At 41.9% G+C, this 24,292-nt stretch overlaps 1 protein-coding gene across 1 annotated transcript in view; it reads left to right on the plus strand.

The window, feature by feature from the left end:
- Positions 1 to 19,564, plus strand: part of UROC1 (urocanate hydratase 1) — a 40,805-nt gene extending 21,241 nt beyond the window's left edge. The window contains exons 12-20 of the mRNA XM_008935541.1: positions 767 to 864; positions 1,109 to 1,181; positions 2,565 to 2,686; positions 7,097 to 7,167; positions 8,129 to 8,227; positions 9,942 to 10,041; positions 12,755 to 12,836; positions 18,100 to 18,199; positions 19,424 to 19,564. Of these exons, the coding sequence (XP_008933789.1) occupies positions 767 to 864; positions 1,109 to 1,181; positions 2,565 to 2,686; positions 7,097 to 7,167; positions 8,129 to 8,227; positions 9,942 to 10,041; positions 12,755 to 12,836; positions 18,100 to 18,199; positions 19,424 to 19,564 (886 nt within the window). The remainder of the gene's footprint in view (positions 1 to 766; positions 865 to 1,108; positions 1,182 to 2,564; positions 2,687 to 7,096; positions 7,168 to 8,128; positions 8,228 to 9,941; positions 10,042 to 12,754; positions 12,837 to 18,099; positions 18,200 to 19,423) is intronic.
- Positions 19,565 to 24,292: the final 4,728 nt, after the last annotated feature.

The raw sequence follows: 24,292 nt of genomic DNA on the forward strand, positions 1-24,292 counted from the left end.
TGGAGACCTGTTTCCTCTAGGATGTAGAATGTGAGTGTCTATTTGACTTGGGATGAGGGACTTGCAAGGACTTTTCCAGTTCCCCAGTTCTTCTGTTATCATACTACTCTAAGACAGAGGTAACAGAAAGGTAAATTTGTGGGAGAGGCTAACTTCTAACAAGTTTGATATGACCAAAAAAAGTCCAGTTTCATTTGTTAGGCATTGGTTTACCTCTAGAGTTGCAAGAGGTTACATTTATGCATGTACAATTCTGTATGCAACTATGCATTAAGGTTAGAACTAGATAACAACTTAGTGGGAATGGTATCAAAGAGAGCAGTCCTTGGGTGTGGTCCACTATTGGAAACAGGGGAAATTGGGTTGGTTTGGCCAGGGGAGAGGCCAGAACAGTGACGTTTTTAGCCACTTTCTGTTTTTGTCTCTGTGAACTTCGGAAACTATTTTGCAGGTTTGTGTAGGCTGTTTTTTTGTTATTAGCATCTGTCCTCAGAGCTGGCTGCATTTCTTTGCAGAAAGACATGACCCCTCTCTGATTATTAATGAAGTTCCCTTAATGACTGTAAATCACCTGAAGATTTGAGGAAAATAGGTGCTACAGAGACTGAAAGCATCTCAGTTGATATCTTATGGGTTTACGTCTGAATTTTTCTGGGGTCTTTCAATTCCACTTGTCTCCCCCTACTCCCTTGTCTTTACTGAGTTCATGATATTATTCTTTCTGATATTTTATCAATCCAAACAACTGTTTCCTTCTCTGTTTCAGTCTGAGGAGACACGTGGCTGCTATTAACAGACTAGCTGATAAGGGCATGTTTTTTTGGGATTATGGCAATGCTTTTCTCTTGGAAGCTCAAAGGGCTGGTAAGTAGATCTTGGAGTTGTTAGGTGAAAACAAGGACAATCCTGAATGCATCTTGCCAGCTGTATATTTTGATAGGATAGGGTTGACCACCGTGTTATGCCAACTCTTTAGTCTCTCTCTTGTTCTCTGAGACCCCTAACCTTTTCTGTAGATGAGGTAAAGCCTTCATGAGAACCCAGGTGCAATCTGCTTTTACATTTTACAGTTTTTGTTTATCAACTCACTATCACATTTCTTTTTTAGGTGCTGATGTTGAGAAGAAAGGAGCCAATAAAAAAGAATTTCGATATCCTTCCTATGTCCAGCACATCATGGGGTATGCTGGGGAGAGTTTGGAATAAAGCACTCAAGTGCCTGGTGACTCCCTTTGCTTAGCAGGGGAGGAGCACAGAGATTCCACTTAGTGCAAATCTTTCAGTACATGACAAATGATGAAAAGGAGTCAACAGCGGTAGTAGGAAAATCGATCTCACAAGCGTTATGCCAGAGTTGATCTTATTTTTCTCCACTCCGGAGTAATGCCTAGTGTGTTTTTGGGAGATGACATGCTGACTGGAAGTATCGTGCTCATGTTTTCTATTGACTTTCCTAGAGCTACTTCATATGTTTTCCTGTGTACAGGGCAAAAGAAGAGCCAGACCTGGAGGGCCATCTTGTATGTGATTAACATAAGTAAACTCTGACAGCAGATGTTTTGCCAATATTTTGTCCTGAAAGGAATGGCATATCTTCATAATTTGGTGTAAAGTTTTATGCTTTTTAGATTTGACAGGTCTTATGAAAGCAGATACCAGATGTGTGAACAGTAAGTTAAAACATTACCAAATCAAAACTTTGTTCCTCTACAGGAAAAGCTGCATTTTTGCTTACATCAGTTTTCCTCAGGCAGTCCTAGGCAAGAGAACAGCCAACTCACAGCCGCAAACTCTGTTATGCAGCTTCACTTCTAGGTGCTAAAAATGAAGAGCTTGTCTCCTCAGAGCAGTAGAGCTCAATTCCTGATCACCAAAAGCTATGTCTACAGTGAAGTTAAAGGCACACCTGAAATAGGAAACTTTTCTGCCCATGTTGCCAACTGTACCTCTTGCCCATGCTGTGCATACTGCTTGTAGAAAAAGTTGAGCTCAGGAAAACTGTTGAGGGGCTGGGTTTATAACATTTTTTGCCTCTGACCCATGCTCAACTTGTGAATAAGAGCTTGAACATAGAGTAAGGCACCAACCAGATTAGATCTCTTCTTCTGGAACTCAGCTGAAGCGTGTCTTCCTATTGTGTGTAAACAATGTAGACAGCAAATGAGTCTGGATTCAGGCACTTGTTCAGAACCTACACTTGTCTGACAGTGCAGATGTGTGCAGAGTTAGCCTGGGTTAAGGAAGAAAAGACCAGGCAGCAGGGAGAATATATTTGATGAAACAAAAGAAAAATTGCAATTCATCTGATGCATTTGTTTGGACTGCCAAATAGTCCTATCAAAATTCTGGGCTGACTGTTGTTTTATACACCAGTCGATAGCTGCGTGAAGCAGCACTGTTTAATTTCTCAATTAATGGTCCTTGATGCTTCTGTTTAGATTAGTTCATTGAAAATGTTTCAAATTCTTCTGTCTCTGGCTAATGAAAGAAAAGCACTGCTAGCAGCCAGGATAAATAAGGAAAGAATTTTAACTATCTCTTAATGAAACATGTTCTCTTCCCAGGGACATTTTTTCCCTGGGATTTGGGCCATTCCGCTGGGTTTGTACCTCAGGTGACCCACAGGATCTTGCTACCACTGACTCAATTGCCATGTCAGTGCTGGAAGACTCAATACGTCAGGGAGGTAAGCCCATCACCTCATGCCCCATCACTGGGAGTGCTTTTGGGAATAAAAGGAAACGGAGGCTGGTGAAATGTGTGTTAGCTTTTGGCTGAAACTATAGAAAGCAGATTCTTGCTGGCTCCATGTGGGCAGGAAATCTTGCTGTTCTGCAAACTCATGTAAGGAGTGTAACCAGTATATAAAATGTAAAAACACCATCCTAAAGATATTGCTGCAATTTTAGCTAAGAGCCTTTCTTTTCATTTTCCTGCACTTTGTCACCTTGAAACTTTAAGGCAGACAGTATCTTCCATCAACAGGTCCCCATGAGTTTTTTTGAAAGGAGTCAAACTGCTTTGCCCGTGTCTCACAGGTGAATGAGGCATAGGAATCTATAGAGGTTTTTAAGAGGCTAGGAAGCAGATCAGTGGCAGGAAACCCAGGTTTCATGGGTGTGGTGCTCCATCCAGTGTCATTCATTTGTGATTACAATTTTGAGGTCTTTCTTTTTTGTCACTTGTTAATAAATTGACAGCTGTTTCTACTCACTGGTGGAATCAATCTGGAATACCTGCAAGGCTCTGTGTGCTACTCAATTATCTAGGAATTACACTCTTTCACTCTTCCATATCCCTGAAACTGGGCTATCACTGTTATCCCCTGCCTATGAATGGGAACTGAGACAAAGCTAATTTTGTGTCAGCAAATGTGAATCCTAAACTCACAAGCTGCAGCGGAAGGCCCTACTCCTTTCCTTGCAGGAAACAGGAGAGCATAATATTTTTATGTGGTAATATTGAAATATTTGTTGCTTCTTTCATGAGAGACATCATTGAAATCTGAACAGAAGTGTGAAAATGTTGAATGCCCTCCTGTTTGCTCTGGAATAATTAGCACTGTGGGGATCTAGGGTGGTTTTTCTGAAAAGGATGTACCACACTCATATGTCTAATTTGAAACAAACTACAATTGTCTTCCTGTAATGTAAGGCTGGTGTGCAGTCTCTTCTTCCTCCTAAAAGGTGAATTACTGATAGAGTGCAAGATCCTTAGTTATGTCTATTCTAAATTTTCCTTAGGAATCATCATCAGGAAACAGCACTAGAGCATGAGGTGTTTTTAATGCAATGATCCAGAAGTGCCTACCCTGTTCTATGGATATTGAAACTGATATATTTTTAAACCTGATCCCTTAGCTTAATTGAAGGGAAGGTGAAAATCCAATACTATAGTCCTGGATCTGCCTTCAGAAATTCACAGTAATTTTTCTGCCACGTACTGCAAACCCCAGTAATTTTCTCTCAAGACTGAACTGGTGCATTACCTTTGGATGGCTTGCATTGCAAGGCTAGGAAATGAATCAGTTACTGTCTGTACAAAATTATCAGGGTGCTTTTATAGATGTTAATGTAAAGCTGGGGAGAGAAGTCTTTTCCACAGATAAAAAGCATTGAGCCCTTGTATTATATATTCTTAATTTAAATGAAAAATGATATTGAAAAAAATGTAAACAGGTGAAAACAGGATTAAGGGCAAGGCCGTTTTAGGATTTGCTGGTGAGTTTAGTAGGACAATGGGAATAGGATTTCAAAGAGAAATGAAAACAGAATTTGGCCAGAAAATAAGTATCCATTCATGGATTCATGTTCTTGAGGATTACACGTGTTGTCCACTTCGTATGGGACCTGAGCTTGGACCAAATTCCAGAGTCTGGACATTCTCACATACATACTGATCTAAAATCTGAACCTACCTCTGAATTTTATAAAAGAGTCTGTTAGGAATGCTGAGTGAAAACTCCACAGAGCTGAAGTCTGTTGCATTCCCAACTCTCAACTTTTGACCTGGCCTTGAGCCCAATGTTAACCATTCTTCTCCTTTTGTGGAGATGAATTTTTGCACTGAAATCTCACAAACTGTGGAAAAAGTCCTATGAAACTTCTTCTGTATCTTCTTCTATTCCAAAGGTAGCCAAGTGGTTAAATTAGCCTTTGCATGAGAGATGCAGCACTGATTGTAGTGTAGCCTAGATTTATGACCTTTGTGGTAGTTTGAAGGCTGAGCTGATGTGTAGCAACAGACTGAGTCTCCCCAGAGCAAAGGGAGCCAATATCTATGTTGATGAGGACTATTCCTCTGAGTACACAATGCTTTCTAGTATCTCTTAAACCCTAAATAAGTGCAAGAAATACCAGAAGCAACGCAATAGCTAGCCTGAATTGCAAACATACTCCTCTTGGCGTGGGCAGGTGGAGGCAGCAGTTTAGCAAATAAGACACATGGGGCTACTCTAAAGTTAAGGCCTTTCTAGAAAGAGCTGTAAGATCTTTTTCAGCTGCAGGAAGTAATGCTAAATAAGAGGGAGGATTCTTCATGTCCCCAGGGTTAACTGATGAAATCCAACTTTGGACACAGCAGAGTTTAGGACAGAGAATATGATTGTTTATTGGAGCTGGCTGGGAGGAACAGATGTGCTGTTGAGATATGTCCTTGTAGCCAGTATTCTCATCTATCTTCTCTTTTGGATACATTCTGTAGAATTAACAGACAGTAAGATCTTTTCTATAAGTCTGTGCATTGTGAAGTACAAAATATAGAATCATAGAATCATAGGGTATGGTAAAAATATGGTAAGTGCTCTCTGAGATAGCTTAGAAAAGTCACAGAAAGGAACTCATTCTCTATTTGGTTTTCTAGAGTAACTCCTGTAAACTCTAAATATCTGTAATTACATAAGTGAATACTACCCATTACCTTCTAGAAGATGATTCCTTAAAGCTTGAGAGTGGCAGTACAATCTTACCAGGACAGCACTGGCAGCAGATGTTCCACCTTTCACTCCCTGTGCAGCTAAGAGTTGACATGTTAATCCTCATTGCAGAGTTCAGATGCTACCACTTGGAGCCAGCCCCCAAAGCACTGACAGGTCTTTTTAGGATCATTAAAGCTCTCTTTGTGGAAGGTCTGTCTCTGCAGGAATGGGCGTATTTTACATTTCCCTTTAACGATGTGTTTAACCTGCATTAAATATGAGTATCTTGCCTTTTCCTCTTTCCTTTCTCTGGTTTTACCATGCATACCTGCTGACACACTGCCTAGTGGAAAGCCAGTAGTCTAAACACTCTTCTCAGTTACCAGGAATCAGGTTAGCAGCGTGCAGTTCCTCCAGTCTGACTTTCAAACATAAGTTCTGTATACATTATAATATGACTTGAAAATGGGTGAGAGAGATGGAAAGTGATGGGGAACATGCTACCCTGGCATCTGCAGAAATAATTATAACTTGAAGTTCTAGTGCATGAGCAAGTCGTGGTGGCTTGGCACATTGCCACATGCCAGCTGAGCCCTGTGGTAGCTGACCACGTCTCTCAGGACAAGGCAGTGTGACATAGCCCACACAGAAAGAGCCTACAGGCAGTAACTTCTTCAGCTGCTGCAACCTCATCTGAGCTCACACTCAGCCTGCATGGAGAGGGATAACTGTAAAAACCCCCGAAATTAAGACAGGAAGGCAATGCTTCTGTCCCATTCCATACTTCCTCTCCCCTTTTTGTTCACTTGCTGCAGATGGTTCCTGCCTTTGGAAGCAGCTAACTGCACTGAGGTCACCATGTGTCTGATATGTGCCATATTTCACTGTCTTTATTCTTCCTCCTCTTTGGTTTGGCTGATTGAGATGGAATGGCACAGATATAAATGAGAGGAGGAGCTGGAGGATATAAACCCATTATTTACAGTACTCATAACAACGTGTGTATCTAAACAAGGCATAGGGTGGGTTTACACATAAAGTATCGACTCTGTAAGTTTTTCTGCAGTTTGTGCTCCATAGTAATGTGAGGCAGCGTACCTCAGTTTGTAGGATGAGACCTCGGTTTCATCTTGGGATAAAAACATTTAGGTTGGCCATTTAGTATAAATGTATTTCTGTATAAATCGACATCCCAGCAACGGTGTAACTTATCCTCAAGTATGTATTGCCAGCTGCTTCTGAGAATTTCTGCTGGCTGAATCAAGGGAGTTATTAATTACCTGATTCAAGCGTGGACTATAGTGCCCAACGTCATGGAGCTTTCTAAAGCTACCACTTTAGCAAAGCCTCGGGAAGGCATTTGGCCTTCAGCAGACAGCAAGATAGATGATAAAAAGTGAACAGTACATGTAACCCATATTTCAAGATTTAATTTAATTTTCTAAAGATCCAAATGGGAATTATTGTTCCATCTGGGTGACATTGAATACATTCCTCTAAATATATGGTACCAGTTACCACATCAGCTACACAGAGGCTTCTATATAGCATTTCCTATATGCGTGCCTGTATCTGAGAGTAGAATTTGACTTCCTAGTACTGTCAGCTGAATTAAATTAAATTTAGAGCATACTGCATTCATTTTCAAACCCTCTTTTCCTTCTTGCTTTCTCTTGCAAGTGAGCACATCTGTGAAGCAGCAGTATCATGACAACATCCGCTGGATTCGGGAAGCTGGCAGGCACAACCTGGTAAGTGCACAACCTCCTCCAGCACATGTGATTGCTCTGGTCCAGAGTGCAGTTCTGGAGTGCTGGAGTGAAAGGCAGGAATGGGCGTGAATGAAAACACTGGCTGAAACTCCTGGGGCTGAGAAACATCTCTCCACAGCAGGGTTTTAGGGTAAACTGAAGCAGGTCTTTCCCTTCTTTTCCTCATCTGGAAATGCTCTGGAAATAATCCAGCAATATCTTGCCTTATATCTGGAGTGAAACAAATCAATGCTTCAACCTCCACCTCATTTGTAGCTACCTTTCTTTCTGAGCACTGTTCAAAACATCCTTCTTGGCCTTGCTTTGGCCGAACCTCTTCATACCTGCAGCTCTCAGTACCCTTTTCAAAACATGATGAGCCCAAAGAACTGCCATCCTTTTGCATTGTGGGAAGCAGAATGCCAGTGAAGCATCTTTTGTTTTTCTTTTTAGGGCAGGCTCTCACTGTGAAGCTAACTGTTAACACTGTCGGGCTCACATGTGCTCTGCCCATCTGGAAGCCAGACTGGTCTGTGGGGTAGAAGCTGGAGAGGAGCATAGCTGTGCAGGACAGATGTTCTTTGCCATTCTTTGTTTCTATATTTCTCTTCCCTTCCACCCCACCATCACCAGTTCCAATTCTCTCCCTCTTTGCTGTTAAGGGATTTGTTGATAGGGGGATTATAGCCTAGCAATCAGGTTGATTTAAAAAGTGGGATTTATTGGACAGTAGCAGCTGAATACAGAAATACGTCTCACCGATTGTGCAAGTTGAGATAAAACTCTGTTCAAAGAGGGACTTTAATTTCTATTTTTTTTTTCTGGAAGGTGGATGTTGATGAAAAAATAATCTGTACTTTCTCCTACAGAAGGGATCAATCCTGTGACTCCGTTTATCTGGGGCCTGAAGATAAGCCAGTTGCACAGAAAACCTTATCACTCTGGCATTTTTATTTTCCAGGTTGTTGGCTCTCAAGCTAGAATCTTATATTCTGATCAGAGGGGTCGTGTGTCTATAGCCGTGGCTATTAATAGAGCTATTTCCGAAGGAAGGATTAAGGTTTGTCGTTTTTGTCTTGATATGGCCCAGTAATTGTGTTTAATGGAGTGGCAGGTGGGAAAGGAGAAAGATTCAACCAGTGAGAGCAGAAGTGCCTGCTGTTTACATGGGACCAGTACTCTGTCAGCATGCGTTAGAGCTCAGTCATCCTCCCTGCCCGTCACCAGTATTGCACTATGGAACAGGAGAGAGATGGGGTTAGAAAGTCTGAGAGATGCTACCTTTTATTTCATGCTGGGAATCTGCCTTATTTTCTATTTGGGCATCTACAAGCACAACATATTGTGCTGTGACTTGCTGAAAACACAAGGCAGGGACTGTAACTCCTTAGCAGTGCCCCAAACATTAAATGTCATAAGACTGCCCAGTGCTGCTTACCCTATGTCCCTCACTTTTGGCCATATTATGGCTCTAGGAGCTCTGCAGTCAGTTTTCATTTGCATTGCATATCTAAATGAAGAAAATAATTAGGCTTGATGCTGCCACTCTAGTGCATAATGAGCAATATCTTACTCATCTGAGTAAAACCCCACAGACCATATATGGTGGTGGTAAATACATACTCTGGGCAAGACTGTACAGGGGATTTCTAAGTTATTCATGAGTACTGTAGGTGGTACAATGTGACATCCAGGGGGACCAAAATCCTGAAGGTACCACTCAGTAGTTACACACATTCCTTGCTGTGTGTACTGCAGCATCACTGTCATTCATTCATCTCCATATCTTTGACAGCTGAATCAAAATTGCCCTTTTTAAAGAGGTGAACTCAAGTAAAACTTAGAATGCATTCTAGCTAGGAAAGGTCTGGGGTTTGTTATTTGGAAAATGTTTATTAAAATATTTCAAACACTGTGACCTTCTTGGAATTCAAAATGAACGTCACTGCAAGCTAGTCTCAAAAAATAAACCTGACCAGAGAGAGCACTCCCTTGGAGCTATGACTGGCAGGGTCATACTCCCAGGCCCTTCAGATTTTGCTATGTCCTCTTTTTTTGTTTCTGCAAATCTCCATTCCCCTCTCACCAGCTGGGTGCTCATGTCTATTTTCAATGATTTTTCTAATTCACTGCCAGCATAAAACAGAGCCAGCTAATTCCAGACCACACCATGCCAAGAATGAATTACTCTAACATAAACCCTTGCATGGTAAATGATAACGAAGACCTGCAAGCTGATCTAGGTTCATGCTGTCAGTTAAATTCCAGATCAAGAATGGACTTGTTTGAGCTGTATGAAATAACTGCTTTGCATTGCTAACTTATTTTTAGTCTTGAAATCTTCAGGAAGAATGAAAAAGTGTAAAAGTTTTTAGTTTTCATTTACAACAGCAAACAAGAACTATTTTTGAATGAATATGTTTGCATACTTTTGTATGCAAAATATTTTTTGAAGTGTCTTGGAAATTTCAGCAAAGGAATGCTCAGATAAGGAAACCATACTGCTTCCTCTCTTCTCCCTGCCCTCCTTTGAGAATGCCATTGGCATAAAAACAAGATCTTGTTCTTAGTTATGAAAGGATGATGGTTTTCATGCCCAGTATGTGAAAAACTGTTTTGTAATATATGATAGGCAGAGAAGGTGTTTCAGGGTGTTTAGGAGGGGGGACAAAGCTGGGGTTTGAAATGACAGAGGTGACTTCAGCAAATGATGATCCTTGGTAGCACTGACAGTCCACAAAGGATTCAGTTTTCTTGTCCTTGGCTTTTTGCAGGCTCCAGTAGTCCTCAGCCGAGATCACCATGATGTGAGTGGGACTGACAGTCCTTACAGAGAAACGTCAAACATTTATGATGGATCAGCCTTCTGTGCAGGTCAGTAGAGCAGCTGAGGCTTGTCTGCCTGGGCAAACAAGGAAATCGCTTTAAAAGGGAAACTGGTTTTTTTGTTGTGCAGTTTTTAAAAAATGGTTTTGTTTAACTCTTTAATCCAAATTAATCAGATTTCCTGAGAAGCTTTGTGGGTTTTAACAGTGATACAGACACAAAATTAGAGCTAGTTAAATAAGAGAGGTCCACAACAATATTGAAAATTCAATGAAGATGCACTAGATTTACCTGAAGTAAACGGAGAGCAGTGTATCTCAGAGGACTGTATCTTCTGTTTGATTTTAATTTTGCACATCAAGAAGAGGTGATTTGAGCAGGATTACAGCCTGTGATTTGTTGGGTTGGTTGGTTTGTTGTTTTGGGTTTTTTTTTTGGGGGGGGTAGGGGGACCAGTATCCACAAGATCAGACTCAAGTCTATGATAGTATTTTGCTTAAAGTAAAAAGATTCACAGCTGCATTTGTTTCACTGCCTAAGGACTCAAGCAGACAGTCAGGAGTTTCTGAAAGGAGCTTTTCTGTCATAAGAGAACGTACTTTGATAGTAAAAGCATAAGAATGGAAGTTGGGCATTCTGAATTTGACCCCAGCCTTGTTGCTTACTTGTTGCTTGTTGTTCAGCCTTGTTGAAATTATGCTAATAGCTTTAGCCCAGTAGTGTTCCCACGTGTCATGAACTGACAATCACAAAGTGGCACGAGACTGGAGGATACAAGCTGCTGTAGAAGGAGAAATTATGATAAAAGTAGCTGAGCATATTGAATTACCTCCATTATGGGGATTCACAATAGAACCAAATTACGGCTCAATTTTAAGGAAAAAAGTTCCCTGCTATCTTAATGGGATTTCCTGATGAGGCTTTTAGCTCTTTCTGTCAGTCCCACTTCAACACTTCTTGAGTATGTTGGCTAGTTCGAATAAGCCAGATGGATAGATGCCTGGAATAATGTTTGGTTCTGACAAGCTGTGAGAAAATGGTGCAGCTGCACAGAGAAGAGCAATTCAGAATAACCTCTCCACCAAAGGGCTTAGCAACATAAGTAAACCTCAGCCAATGCCCTCAGGAGAAGGCAATAGAAATAAGGCTTGCTAAACTCTGTTGCTTATTATGCTATGTGTTTTTCTTCACATTTTGTGATTTACATGAACCTTTTGCCTTCTCCAAGAGCTTATCTAAACTCTGACCACTGATTTCATTGGTCTTTGAAACCAGACCTCACTCAGTTTTATCAGATGAGCCTCAGGATGTATAAAAGAACATCTTAGGTCTTCCCCTCCTTCCTTTCCTGTTGTTTTAATGCCACATTTGAGCTGGTTCAGGTGAAATTGGCTCCTCTCTGGCACACAGGCATTTTTCAGAGTATGTGCCTGTCTCATTTTGTTTTACAGTAAGTACCTGGCCTGATCCTGGGCAAACCTGGGCCATTGTTGCTCTGCACAGTGTATTTCAGCCCAGACATTTGCACAGGTAGTGTGACCTTTATTGAAGCCAAGGAGCAGCACGTTATTACATCATTGGTCCACTTGCCATGCTCCTTGTTCAACCTCCACTCTTAGCATGCTATTGGCTGAGAAAGAAATCTGCACATTTTATAAGATGAGGATTTTGATGTCTCCCACTCCCCCTTGACAGCACTGTAATTATGATAATTGGGTTATTAAAGTGACATAATGTCAGATAAAAGATGCCATAATGGGCTTTTGACAGGGTTCAGTACAGATTAGTGCTCAAGTACGCTGATTTTTCCATCAGACAAGTAACAACTGTAGGTCTCCAAATGTAGCTGGTGGGGGATATTGCTGTTTGTCTCTTTTTGCTGCTAAAAGCAAAGCAAATGATCTATTAAATCTGTCCTGATTTAAATCTGGACAAACATTTTCAGTAAATTTTGTCCTGTTACTCTCTGTGTGTGCTTCTGTCCACCTGAGTATATGCTTTAGCACAAGTAGTGAATATACAAAATTCTAGTGTACATTTCAGTGGAAATAATGCATTTTACATTAGTCTAATTACATTTGTCTGCTAAATTATTTTTCTTCATTTTTTAAAAACAAAACAAACTTTCTTTGTGATCTCAGTAGTTCATGTTCAGAGTAAAATTCCCATATGCCCAGAGAATCAGGGACAATACCACTTTCATCCTAACTTTGTTCCCAAAATGCAACTCCTCAGCTTTCAATTGGCTTTCTGCACAGGCCTGAATTAACTTTGCAGTCTGATCTGAAAATATTTCAGGCTTCTGAGAGCTGCAAGGTGTGTTCTTTTTCAGGAGCTCCTCCCCACCCCACTTTTGAAACCCTCCACATGGATGTGTCTAGGCTGTTCTTCCATGACTGAGGCATCCCAGAGGAGAGGATTGTATTTCTCTCCACCCTGAGGAGTGGTGGTTTCTTCAACTGCTTGAACTGGACCAGAGATGCAGAAAGCACTAGAGTCCTCACAAATCACAGTGTGAAACTGGCATTTTCTTCCCATGGTGTAGGGACAAAGAGTGCAAGGAAAAGTCTCTTGCCTGTTCCTCCCAAGCAGGAGATGTTCAGTCTATAGGAGTGACAGAAGCTGTGAGTGAACCCTGCCTCCAACACTGCCTTCACACAGCCGTAATCAAGGTGTCAGTGGGAGGGGTGAGCAGCACAACCAAAGGGGGCAAAAAAACCCGCAGCATGTCAGGCCCATAACCCCTCTCCTCTCCTCCTAGACATGGCAGTACAAAACTTCGTAGGAGATGCCTTCAGAGGAGCAACCTGGGTTGCACTGCACAATGGTGGTGGAGTTGGCTGGTAAGAACTTATTTACGCTTCTAAAGCTGGACTCTGAATCCCGTTCCACAGCTGTATGTGCATGTGGGGAGGAGAGACAGGAGGGGAGTCCCATAAAAGGTGCCTGAATTACCTGGGGTAGTACAAAATGTTGTGATCATGGGAAGGATGAATTTGGAAACAAGATCTGGAAGGATGTGTAAGGTATAGTGTGCTGTTGTATGAGGCTGTTTTCATTAATGTGCCCATGTCTAGAAAAAGTGTTTTGGACACTTGCCACAGCACAGTTTGAAGAACTTAATTTGCCAAACAGGGATGGTCTGCTGTCGTCTTTTTGAACCAAAAGTTCTCCTTCCAAAGTTGTCTTCACACATGCACAGCCAGAGTGTTAGTGGATGGATTATGTTTAGGTTTCCCCTTAAGCTGCATTTAAGTCTGTGACCTTAGGACCCCAATATAAATGCTCATGTGCTAAAGTGCAACGAGGGGTTATTGATACAAACCAGCTCTGGTGCCAGCCAGTGTTTCTCCCCTTGCTCGAGCCTGGTAGGATAAAAGATCACAGCCAAGTAAGGAGTGGATTAAACACCTTCTTCATATAAGATGCAGAACTAAGAGAAAAGCCTAAACTGAGAAGCAGAAAGAAAGAAATATTATACATCCTTTACATACCACTAAAAGGTGACTCTGGACTGGCAGAGGTGTAGGAGAAAGGAGCCTGGCCACACCTCAGAGTCTTAGTTCCGGTTTGTTCATTCCAGCATAGTCCAGCAAAGTCATGTCTTCAGTTGGTGGTGTTGCCTCTCAAAAGGGGAACAACCCTCTTGATTGAACTAAATGCTGTAGTGAACCCTCAACTTCCCTGTTCCATCCAGCTCTGTAATATGCCAACAACAGCAAGCCAAAGAACTTGTAGCAGATGTTATCATCAGAGATATGATGATACCTACAGATGAGCAGAATCTAGAAAATATCCCGTCGAGTAAGATGGAGAATTCCTTCTCCTGTACTCTAATTCCTTTCATTTCAGCAAAGTAACTACTGAACAGAAGGAATGTGAGATCAAAATTGAACAATGGGTTAAGAAATCTCTTTGAGGACTTAGATATGAACTGAAAACTTGCCTGTAGTGATTTCAGTGATAACCACCATGGCCAGAGTTTTATTCACAACTTCCATAACTCTGAATGGAAAACACATACCAGAGTATCTGCTTACTCTGGTCATCTCGGTCGCCAGAGATCACAGCAGACTAGTTCTGCCTGAATTGCCTTAGTAGAGTTTAACCTTTTAAAATATCCACTTGTGAATTGTAGCAGAAAGTGATTTTCTTTGTATGTTGTACAAAATATTTGGAATATTTTAATGATGATTGTAATCATTAGAACTGTTAAAATAATTCCTTATGTCACAAATGTTCTGCGCATTGATGATGTTTAATTCAAAGGGTATAAGCAATCATATTCCCTATGTCTCTGGCCTCTGTAAGACAAATCCCTCCTGCACATTTGTAGTCCCCTGAGCGATTGAAAGAGAGATTGACTGCCCTTACTTCTAGAAAACTGACATTTACCAAACTTCAATTTCAGTTACATCAGTTTAGTTGTTTCTTAAAGTGGAGTTACATCGTTAGAAAGAAGCTCTTCCACAAGGCAGAGCAGAGGAGCTCTCTTTTATGTAGTGCATCAGAAAATTAGCAGGTGGCTATTCACTGAAATCAAAATATCAATGGAAAACCAGTTTGGTTATGCTTTGTGACATTTCCTATGGCTGCTTTGTGGTTTCTCATGTGGAACAGTATCTGCTCACCTTGTTCTCAGGAGCAATCATACCCTCTGTGATTAAATTGCAGTGCTTCAGTGAAGAAGGCAGAGCCTGAAAATCAGGCCTGGCTCTGCACCAGCCTTAATAAGCCACCATGCTGAGACTCAGATGTGATAACAATGCCCTGTCATTAGATGCTGTGATCTGGAGAGTCCCCAAAAGCCACTGCACGACTGCTCTTCTTAACTAATCATGGCACCACCCTGGCTAGTTAAAGTGCTGCACTCCTTTACCTTCCAAGGAGAAAGAGGGGAATAAATTAAGTGTGCTAAAAGAAGCAAAGCAAACTCCCAATCGTATAACAAACTGCTTTCTTTGCCTGGAAGAGAAATATGGAAGTGGTTTTAGGACCCTGGTTTTCTTTGAAGAGCTAAAAACTCAGCTGACTTTGCCATAAAGAAATTACCAGGTGTCTGAAAAAAATCTTTGTTATTAGATACATAGTATCTAATGACATGTACACTAGATACAAGTGTTCACAGAAGCTTATATATATTTATAAACAAATATATATGTGATTAGGGAGAAATCATGTTGTCACTGGCAAATTTCTGTGCAGGGGGTCCAGAAATGGCAGCTGCACTGTGTTCAGCTACCAGTCCTGCCTGCAGAGGCTGGGCTTGCCTGGAGGCGCTGCCAGATCTGCCCTGTCTTCCCTAAGAGACTAGAGAAATGCCTTTTACCTGCTTGGGTTTTTCTGTGCTATAGCCCTGCGGGACAAACAGAAAAAGCAGGATTAATATTCATTTAGCTGGAAGCTGCATCACATGTGCTGTTCGAGACACTTGAGAATTAACATAGTCTCGACTATAATTACAGCAAATTAATGTTATTCGTTTCTTGATGCCTGTTTACTTGCAAGGAGGTATTAACATGGAGCTTAAGTAACCTGTAGTAACAAAAAGGCAGAAGCAATTTAAGAATTGCACTGCACTGTTGACAGTGTGACATCTTGATTGTGAGAGAGGCCTTGTTTTCTTTGATCACCTTGGAAGGAGACATCTGGAAATTATAGGAGGTAGCTTAGGTCAAAGTGCCACATGTTTCTTTAATTACTTGGAAATGTGACCTAATTCTAATGAAGACAGAGAACTCCCTTTTAAAAGTGAGAGGTTTTGCTAAAAAATCCATCCTAACAAAGAGTGGCATTCAATTTGAGTGATTTCTTTAGACAGTAGGGCAGATTCTGGTGAATGATTCTGATTTACATTGGAGCAACTCCGTGGAAATCAGTGGAGAGGCTTGAAATTTATGGAGTGCAAGTGAGATCAGATGCTCACTGTTCATGCCTAAGGTTCAAAGGATGCTCTTTGGGATGCTGGGCACAGAGGGGATCTTTGCCACTGAAAAAAACACCATCTTCCCACATGGAATAGCTTTATAAAGCACCGTTCCAGAGGTCTGATTTTCTTATTCTCCGGTATTGCAAACAGGCTGTCTTGAGGTGTGCTTGTATGTATGTAATTGTGTGATCCCAATTACATGGCAGTGGCATCACTGACATTCATAAGTGTACTCTAGATTGGTACTTTCACAGTAAAGAATAGTGCTAGTAAAGAATAGTGACAGTAAAGAATAGTCTCTCTATGGAGAAACATCAGAGTATGGTGAGGTAACTGGCCCCTGATCTTGATATAATTACATTTGTAATGTTGTCATCCAGTCTGGTCCCCTCTTTTGGAGGAGACTAACAACATGAGCTATTAAAAAAGTAGAATTTGCAAGAAATGCAGATGTTTGGACATTTGTTTTCATGCCAAAATGAGACTAAAAGCAGAACTAATGAAAGACTTCACCCAGTAAAAAGATTCAGAGAATTAAATTTCAGGCTGAAAAGTGTTGACGGTGTCAATCGAAAAGAAACATTTTATTTTGAGGAGTCAGAGCTTACAATACTCAAATATTTCAATTGAAACGTGACTTTGTTTCACATTTTCTTGCTGAAGAAACAGGCATTCACTGCCATTCTGCTGTGAGAACTGTCAGTTTCAAGGAAACGGTCCTTTTCAACAGAAAATGTGTTTGTAATAATGATAGATCTAATGATGGTAAAGTGGAGAGAGTTCACAAAATGGAACTGTGATGGTGAGTTCTGGAGCTCTAAGTTCCTCACTCAGCTACATGATAGGGTCCTGCTTAGCACCCAGGCAGTGCACATGACTAGTGAAAGGGAATTAACACCACGTAAGTAAAAATATTACATCGAAACTAAGAAAACGTGAGTTCTAGTTTCAGGGAGTAGATCTCAGGTCTGTGAATGCTCCAATGTAGCCTCATTTCACCATTTCCTGAAAAACTTAAGTTACTGCTAGAAAATATAATACAGTAAGAAACAATTCCCTCCTGGACTGGAAGACTCTAAACTCCGCTCTGACTCATGGATATGTCTGATGTTATTATATGTAAATGATATGTCATCTTTTAATGTAAAAATGAACTTATTCATTATTTTAACTATAAAACACAGAGGACAAAATCCTGCCTCCAGGGTTCCCATTAGTAGTCTCTCATACCATGCCTTGTATGGCACGCCCCATCCCTCAGTTATTGCTGATGCTGAGTTATAATGCCAGAATCCTCAGAGATTCTCAGCAGTGGATAATTATTCACCAATATTCACCATATGCAATGAAACAGCAACTTGAGCAGGCCGGACTCTGAAGTCAGACAAGATGTTTTGTGCTACGTGTTTTCACTGTCCTTTTAAAACCAGACTGGTATTTCTCCCAAGTATAATCTGTTAGTTTTAACATATTTCTGTTCTGCTTCTGCCAGTAAGTCTGCTTCCTGAAAAGTTGGCACTGATGTCTTTAAACATCTATGTATCTCATACAAAATGAATGACTGTTTTTGAAATGACTGAGGCAGATGTGCACTAAGTGGTGGTTAATGCTTTTTTAATAAAATACTTATGCTCTGTCATTTGTCTTGAATATAAATAAATCCATCTGTATGCTTAAGTACACAGTCCTCCTCAAGATCCTATCTATATAGCAGGCTCTAGTGTAGCAAGGACTAACAACTTAACCTTTAAAAATACTCAGAGATAGGTAACTCTCCAGACCACCAGAAGTGCTAAGCTTTCTTTACTTGTTTTGAGAGCCAGGACAGACTGCAGTCTTTAGAAGATGCAGCACAAGCTTAGTTTTTGGCACTCCTGCTTGGAGCAGACACTGACTGCCAGCTGGGTGTTACAAGAAAGGTGGAATTGGTTTGCTGCAGGCCAGGAAACTAGGACTTTACCCTGCTGAATTCCCTTTCAATTTTTTTTTTTTTTGTTTTGTTTTTTTTTTTTGTTTATTGTAAGTAAAAAAGTCACTGATAGTGCTGCTTACTTAGCACCATTTCTATGTTCTCATCCTTCTTCCTGCAGTGAAACTGAACAAATTAACTCATGCGAATGTTAGGGGATTGCTTTGAATTATTTTGATTTAATTATCTTACGTTTGTATTTTTTTAGGGGTGAAGTGGTCAATGGGGGATTTGGCCTGGTTTTGGATGGGTCCAAGGAGGCTGAAGAACGGGCTAAGTTGATGCTCAGCTGGGATGTTTCCAATGGAGTAAGCAAAACCCATTATATATGCTCACTGTAATATTTTCCTCCCTCCAGGGCTATGTTTATTTAGCAACTTGGGTTCGAGTGCTCTTTTCCCCCCCCACCCCCTTTTTTTTTTTTTAAACTGAATGGGGAGCTTGAGCACTTAGGCAGGAGTTTTTAGGATCTGGGTTTTTGTGTCCCAGGAATAGATCTAATGAGCTGTGTGACTTATTCTGTTTATTGCTTCCAATACGGATGGTTATGAGCTTGATTCCACTGGAGCCAAATAATTTCCACATATCTCAGTCTGTGTTTTGTTATTTTTTTAAGCAAAAAGGGAAGCATGCTTACTTACTATAACTGTTAGACATGTTGACATTGTCATTTGCCTACATTATATAGTTGACATCTATATGAACTATTGTCCATTCCTAATTTCTAGATCTGGGTGTCCTGGAAGGCTTGTGATTTAAGCACCAGCTCATCCAGCCCCTGCTACCATTAGAGTTTTTGCATCCTAGTAGTGCCCAGGTAGATCCTGTCTGTGTTTAAGACTAGGATCCTATCTCTGAAGTGGCAGAGGGGTATTGGTGCAATTGATGTATTTCAGACACCGATTTGCAATTCGTAATAGAGATTTGTAAGGCATTGAATAGAGGGAAGGACTTCCTTGCTTTGTGCCAAAACTTGACTTTTTTTTTCATCTGGGGAATCTTGCTTGTACACAGATCAAAGCACAGAGCTTTGCTGCTGGAAGCAGGGTTTACCAGTTCCCTGACTGTCCATAGAATTTCATCCTTACATGCCTGCAGAGAATTTGGCTCTTTGAAAATGCATTGAGTGATATTTTTCTTTTTAAATATTCATCCCACTAAAGAAGTGTTGATTGCTTAAATGATACAGTTATCTGAAGCATGTGCTAGATTTACAGAGCTGGGATAGAGTGCACAATTATTTCTAGTGAAAGAATTTTGTAAATGTTAGAAGATACCTGGCTCTACCAATGTTATCAGTCCCATGTTATGTTTCTGCATGAAAAGGTACCAAGTCTACCCAAATGCTACTCATAAAAATGAATGATTACAGAAATTACTTCCAAAATCTCTAAAGAAGCTAGAAACTGGCAGAGAGTTGAAAGCTTTATTGTCATGAAATCGAGTGGCAGTGTTTGTGCAAGTATTATGTCAGAGGGCTGTGGCAAGAGGAATGTATGATTTTTACACCCCTTGATTTTGTGGTCTGACAGGTCGCCAGGCGCTGCTGGTCGGGTAACGACTATGCGTATGAAACCATCTGCCAAGCCATGGAGGAGAACACCTCCCTGAAGGTCACTCTCCCCTACAAGGTGGTGGACGAGAACATTCTGGAGCAAGCCGTGAAACATTAGTGGTATTATTCCCAGTGCAATGTTGTCCTTGCAGATACATTTAAAGAGGCGTTGGTTGACATTCTATTGTGATCTCTGGCCAAATGATAAAAGCCTTGCAAATGTCTTTTCCACGTGAGCTCTTTTTTTCCCCTTTAAACCTGGTAATGGGGCAAACCCGTATCTGTCTGTGCCAGGTCCACTGGTACCAGGAACAGTCTTTTCACTAATATAATTGGAACAATGTTTGCAATAAGAAACTATTCATTTGAAGGCAAGGAACTGGAATTTTGCCCCTGAAAATTAAATGGAAAAAAAAATTCCACTTATTTCTGATAATTCACAAATTAAGGAGACTCTTAGATGTGGTGGATCAAGTGTGTGGAATGGAAATTAGAACTCTTCACTCTAATTCAGTCTGCTGCTATCAGCAGAGAACAATGAAATCCATTAGCCAAACATGGCTGTGGAAACAAACTGGCTCTTCAGCTGGTGTAGGATGCACTTGTATCAGTTGTGCTGGACTCCACCTTCTCTATATTGCCATAAAACTGTTTCATGATGGCAATAGAAAGCAACAAATGGTACCTGGTTAAGCACAGCTAGCCTGCTTCATGATTTTCCCTGAAATTTTCACCCAAGACTTTCACCAGCAGGAACTGAACGCAGTGCCAGGTAACTGGGTGGAGAAGCCTGGGGGCAGTAAGTACTAGGCCCTTTCCAGACATCTTACAGCAAAGCCAGGAAAATATGGAACAATTAATGATAAATTAATGTGATCCAAATTCTGCATCAGTCTGAGATGGTGCCATTCTGGATCTGATGTTGTGTGTGCTTTGCTGCCTCACAATGATGGGTTTGTTCTTCTGTGGAGGCCCATTGCACTTGGGCAGCTTCTAAATGGATGGAAACCTCCCACAGAATCTGGATCCTTAGTGCTGGCTGATGCTTTTTAATGAAAAAAACATGGGCTACTCGCCCATTTGGATCTGAATTGTGCAATGAGTAAAGCACTATAACAAAAGTATCCTGTAGACTTTCCTTCTGAAATAAAACAACTGATGTGAAACAAACTAAAGCACCAAAGAAAAAACGGCACGGGCTTCTTTCACACAGATGTGGTTTATAAAATAGAGATTAATAAGATCTGTTCAATCGCCTGTCTTCTTCCCCTGAATAGTAAGGAAGACACAGAGCCCAGTGTGTGTAGATACAATGGAACGATTGCATATTTTGCAGCTGAACCTATTATTTTATTTGTGTTAACAGTAACTCACTGAAGTATTGTTTCTGGTCAGCTGTGATACTGAAACAACTTGAGGCTTCCTTTGAAGCCCCTGTATACACATACCTATTTAGAGATACGTTCATATATATTTTTATAGAAATGTATTTTACATGCACATCTATATATGTGTGTGTATGCAACAATAATTCTTAGCTGTCATGTCTCATGCTAAGCATGGCCCTTGCATATGGGCCTCACTCAGACACCAACACACAGCGTCAGTGATCCCCTCCCGCAGTGTGCACGTGGTGTTGGACTTGATCTGCCCTGGCACTCAATCTTCTTGGCACTGTACCCTGTACTCCTTGGAGAGGAAATGGCTTGCACAGGTAAACCTGCGTTGGCTCCTGCAGAGGAGGTATGATGAGCTGCACTCCTCAGGACCGTGGGGTCTGAGCCGGTGGTGCTTGCCAGGTGAGCACACCCAGCAACGCCTCGGGGGCCAAGCCAAGGAGAACATTTGTGAACTGCAAATCCACTCTTCACTCCCTTCACGTACGGTGTATGCCTCCAGATGAACAGTGAGAGTCTGGCATCTGCTTCTAACTGAACCTTCTGTGAAGTGCAATCTGCAGTCAGTAGGAATTGCTTTATATTATGGAAAAACCGCCCACAGTGCCCAATTACACGACTGAGATGCGAGTAGCTGCCAGGCAGATTTGACGGCCTTTGCTTTGACATATGTTACGTGTTACCTGTTATTCATCACCACACTGGACTGGGTCCAAAGTTAGTATCCTGGTATTGTACAAAACCACTCTAGTCTTCATAGCCCGAAAGCACTAGGGTACTGTTTTGTCAAAAGGAACCACCAGAAAACACACTGGCCTTTCTGTACTAAGGAATGTAGAGTTGCTCTGCAGATTCATCTCAATTCCGAGTTGAAATTCCACCAGATACAAAACATTGAAGAAATATTTATTATGAATTGAAGGAACTTTGTTTTCACACTTGTAGCTTTGTTGATCAGAAGATATAATCTTGCAAGTATACCCATGTTTAATGCACTGTTCACATCCCTGGGAGTTTATAACTCTGGGCTACCTGTATGGAGACAGAACTTGAATGTATGAGTGCTGTACAAGAATTACCAGTTGAAATTCAGATCATAAAGGCTTTATTGATGAGGCAGTGTCCTGGTTTGGGGTAAACAGAGCTGGTTTTGCTCAATGATTTTACTTTTTAGCTAGAGCTCTTCTAATTAACTGCTCTGTCTGAAGCTAGCAGTGTTTTCGCAAACTATCTGGCTTTAGCAGTGATAAGACTTCATGTTTACAGTTACTGCCAGGGACTGGTGAGCAGACCAAGGCCACTGCTAAGCTTGTATCCCACACGGAGGGGGCAGAGCATACCCCGCACCTGCAGGGAGGAGTAGACAGAATAACTGACCCCACGATTCACCAATGGGGTGTTCCATCCCACAGCCCTCATATCCAGTAAGAGCTGAAGGATCAGGAGGGGCAGCCCTTCCGTTGCCCTTCCATGCTCTTCTCTTCCGTCTGCTGGCTGCTCCTGCTGCAGGGGACGGCACCCCAGGAGCAGTGGACGGCACCCGAGGAGGACTTCATCCACCCAGCCTTTGATCCCGAGTCCTGTGCTCCTGAACTGAGCTCCAGAACCCAGCTCCTGCTGCACCCAGTCGCAGTCTGTGGCTGAGCCCATCCTGGGACCCCCTCCCCGGGGGCTGCTCCCCAGCCGGGGGTGACGGTGACGTATTGCCATTGGGGGGACCTGGGGTCAGGACTAACTTTGTATAGATTTGTACATAGTCTATTTTATTATCATTATTACTATTAGTGGTAGTACTAAAACTGTTTTCTTTTCTTTTCTAGTCAACAAGTCTCTCTCCCTTATTTCCTTTCTCTTTCAGGGGTGGGGGGGAGAGAGTTAACAGAGAGCATCTGTTAGGGCTCTGGGGGCTGCCCTGACCCCACGGCAGGCAGTATGAGTAACAGACAGCAAGGCAGTGAACCGATGAGCATGTGGTCTTATTTATGACTATTCACTCTTGTTTATTTTAATTATGTAGTGTATATATACAGTTACATCTACTTTGGTCTTTTAGCTACACATCTCAAACACTAAACAAACGTGAGCTGAGTGAAGTTTACAAGACCTCTGTGAGTGCTCAGGTAAACAGTAAACTGTTACTGCCTGGGGTGAAACAAGTACTGGTAAACAAGCCCAGCCTGAAGATTTTCTGGGCTCTCCTGAGCCTCGTTGTATCTGTTCTCTACTTTTTTTTTTGCAGAGAAGCGGTGACTGTCAATGAGCTACTGTTCTGTGGGGCTGTTGATGTATTTGTTTTAGGTAGCTGACCTCACTGCTGGACAAACCCAGTATAGGAAGGGCGGTCTTCAAGCCATGCATCTGTAGGCATTGCATCAGATACCTAGACAGTAGATGTAGGGAGCTTCTGTAGTTGTCTCAAGTTTGCCACAGGATGAAGCATCCTTACTATGAATCTTAGTATCCTAATGCTTTCCTTACAATGCAGACACTTGTCCTGAAAAGCTTGTGCCTGGTTGCAGACAGAGGCGAGAGCTCGGTGGCAAAGGTCAATTCATGTGGGACACTCATATGTCTATAACTACAGTGGGTTTAGAGGCACAAAGCTTGTGGCATGAGCAAGCTGTTAGCTCGCCTAGTTAGGGTGTTGTTGAATCTATCCAGGCTGTGGCAAACAAGGGATTCGTGGCTTGATTTTATTTTTTTTTTTCATTTTATCCTTCAGATTTGACATCCTTCAGCCAGGGGTGTACCTGAGGGTTAAACAATAAAGTCCCTTTTTTTCCTAGGAAGGTACTGCAGAGTCCTCCACAGAGAGATCAAGGCAACTCTAGGGGCAGCCCAGGACAAGAATGACCCACAGCCAGTAACAGCAGCGGGGGAAGGGGCATTGCAGAGGAGGCTGAGCTCAAGCACCCAGGGATTTCAGGCTCTGCACAGATGGCTGTGAAGGTGCACAGTGGAGCTCTGGGTGTAAATACAGCCCTATGGCAAGGAGCACCAGCTTCCCTGGAGCTGGGTGTGCCCGGCCAGCAGTCTGCCGTCCTTGCCGTTAGGAACTGGACGCTAAACTGCTCAGGAGAAAGGAGAAATGTTTTGCCCACGGGAAGGATCACAGCACCATCTGCTGGGGCTGGTGCCACTTCCATGGCAAATATGGGATCCTTTTCCCTTTTCCTTACATTTTGGATAGCCAGAAGGCATCTGAACATTCTGTCAAAGAAAGCTTTAGGAATAGAGTACTAGTTGAATTTGTAAGATATTTTTGCCTAGGTTCAGCTGACTTCAGCGAGAGTGTATGTCATTTTACAGTCTGGTTGCTGCCCTCAATCTCTTTTTGCCCGCTCGTCCTTTTCCCCTCCCTCTGCAGCCCGCTTGCTCCGCGCAGCCCCCGTTGCTGCCCGGGGGTCCCCATCTCGGCCCGTGCCGGGTGGCGCGGGGGGGCCCAGCTC

Source organism: Merops nubicus, unplaced genomic scaffold, assembly GCF_000691845.1.
Source record: "Merops nubicus isolate BGI_N331 unplaced genomic scaffold, ASM69184v1 scaffold48992, whole genome shotgun sequence".
Lineage (NCBI taxonomy): Eukaryota > Metazoa > Chordata > Aves > Coraciiformes > Meropidae > Merops > Merops nubicus.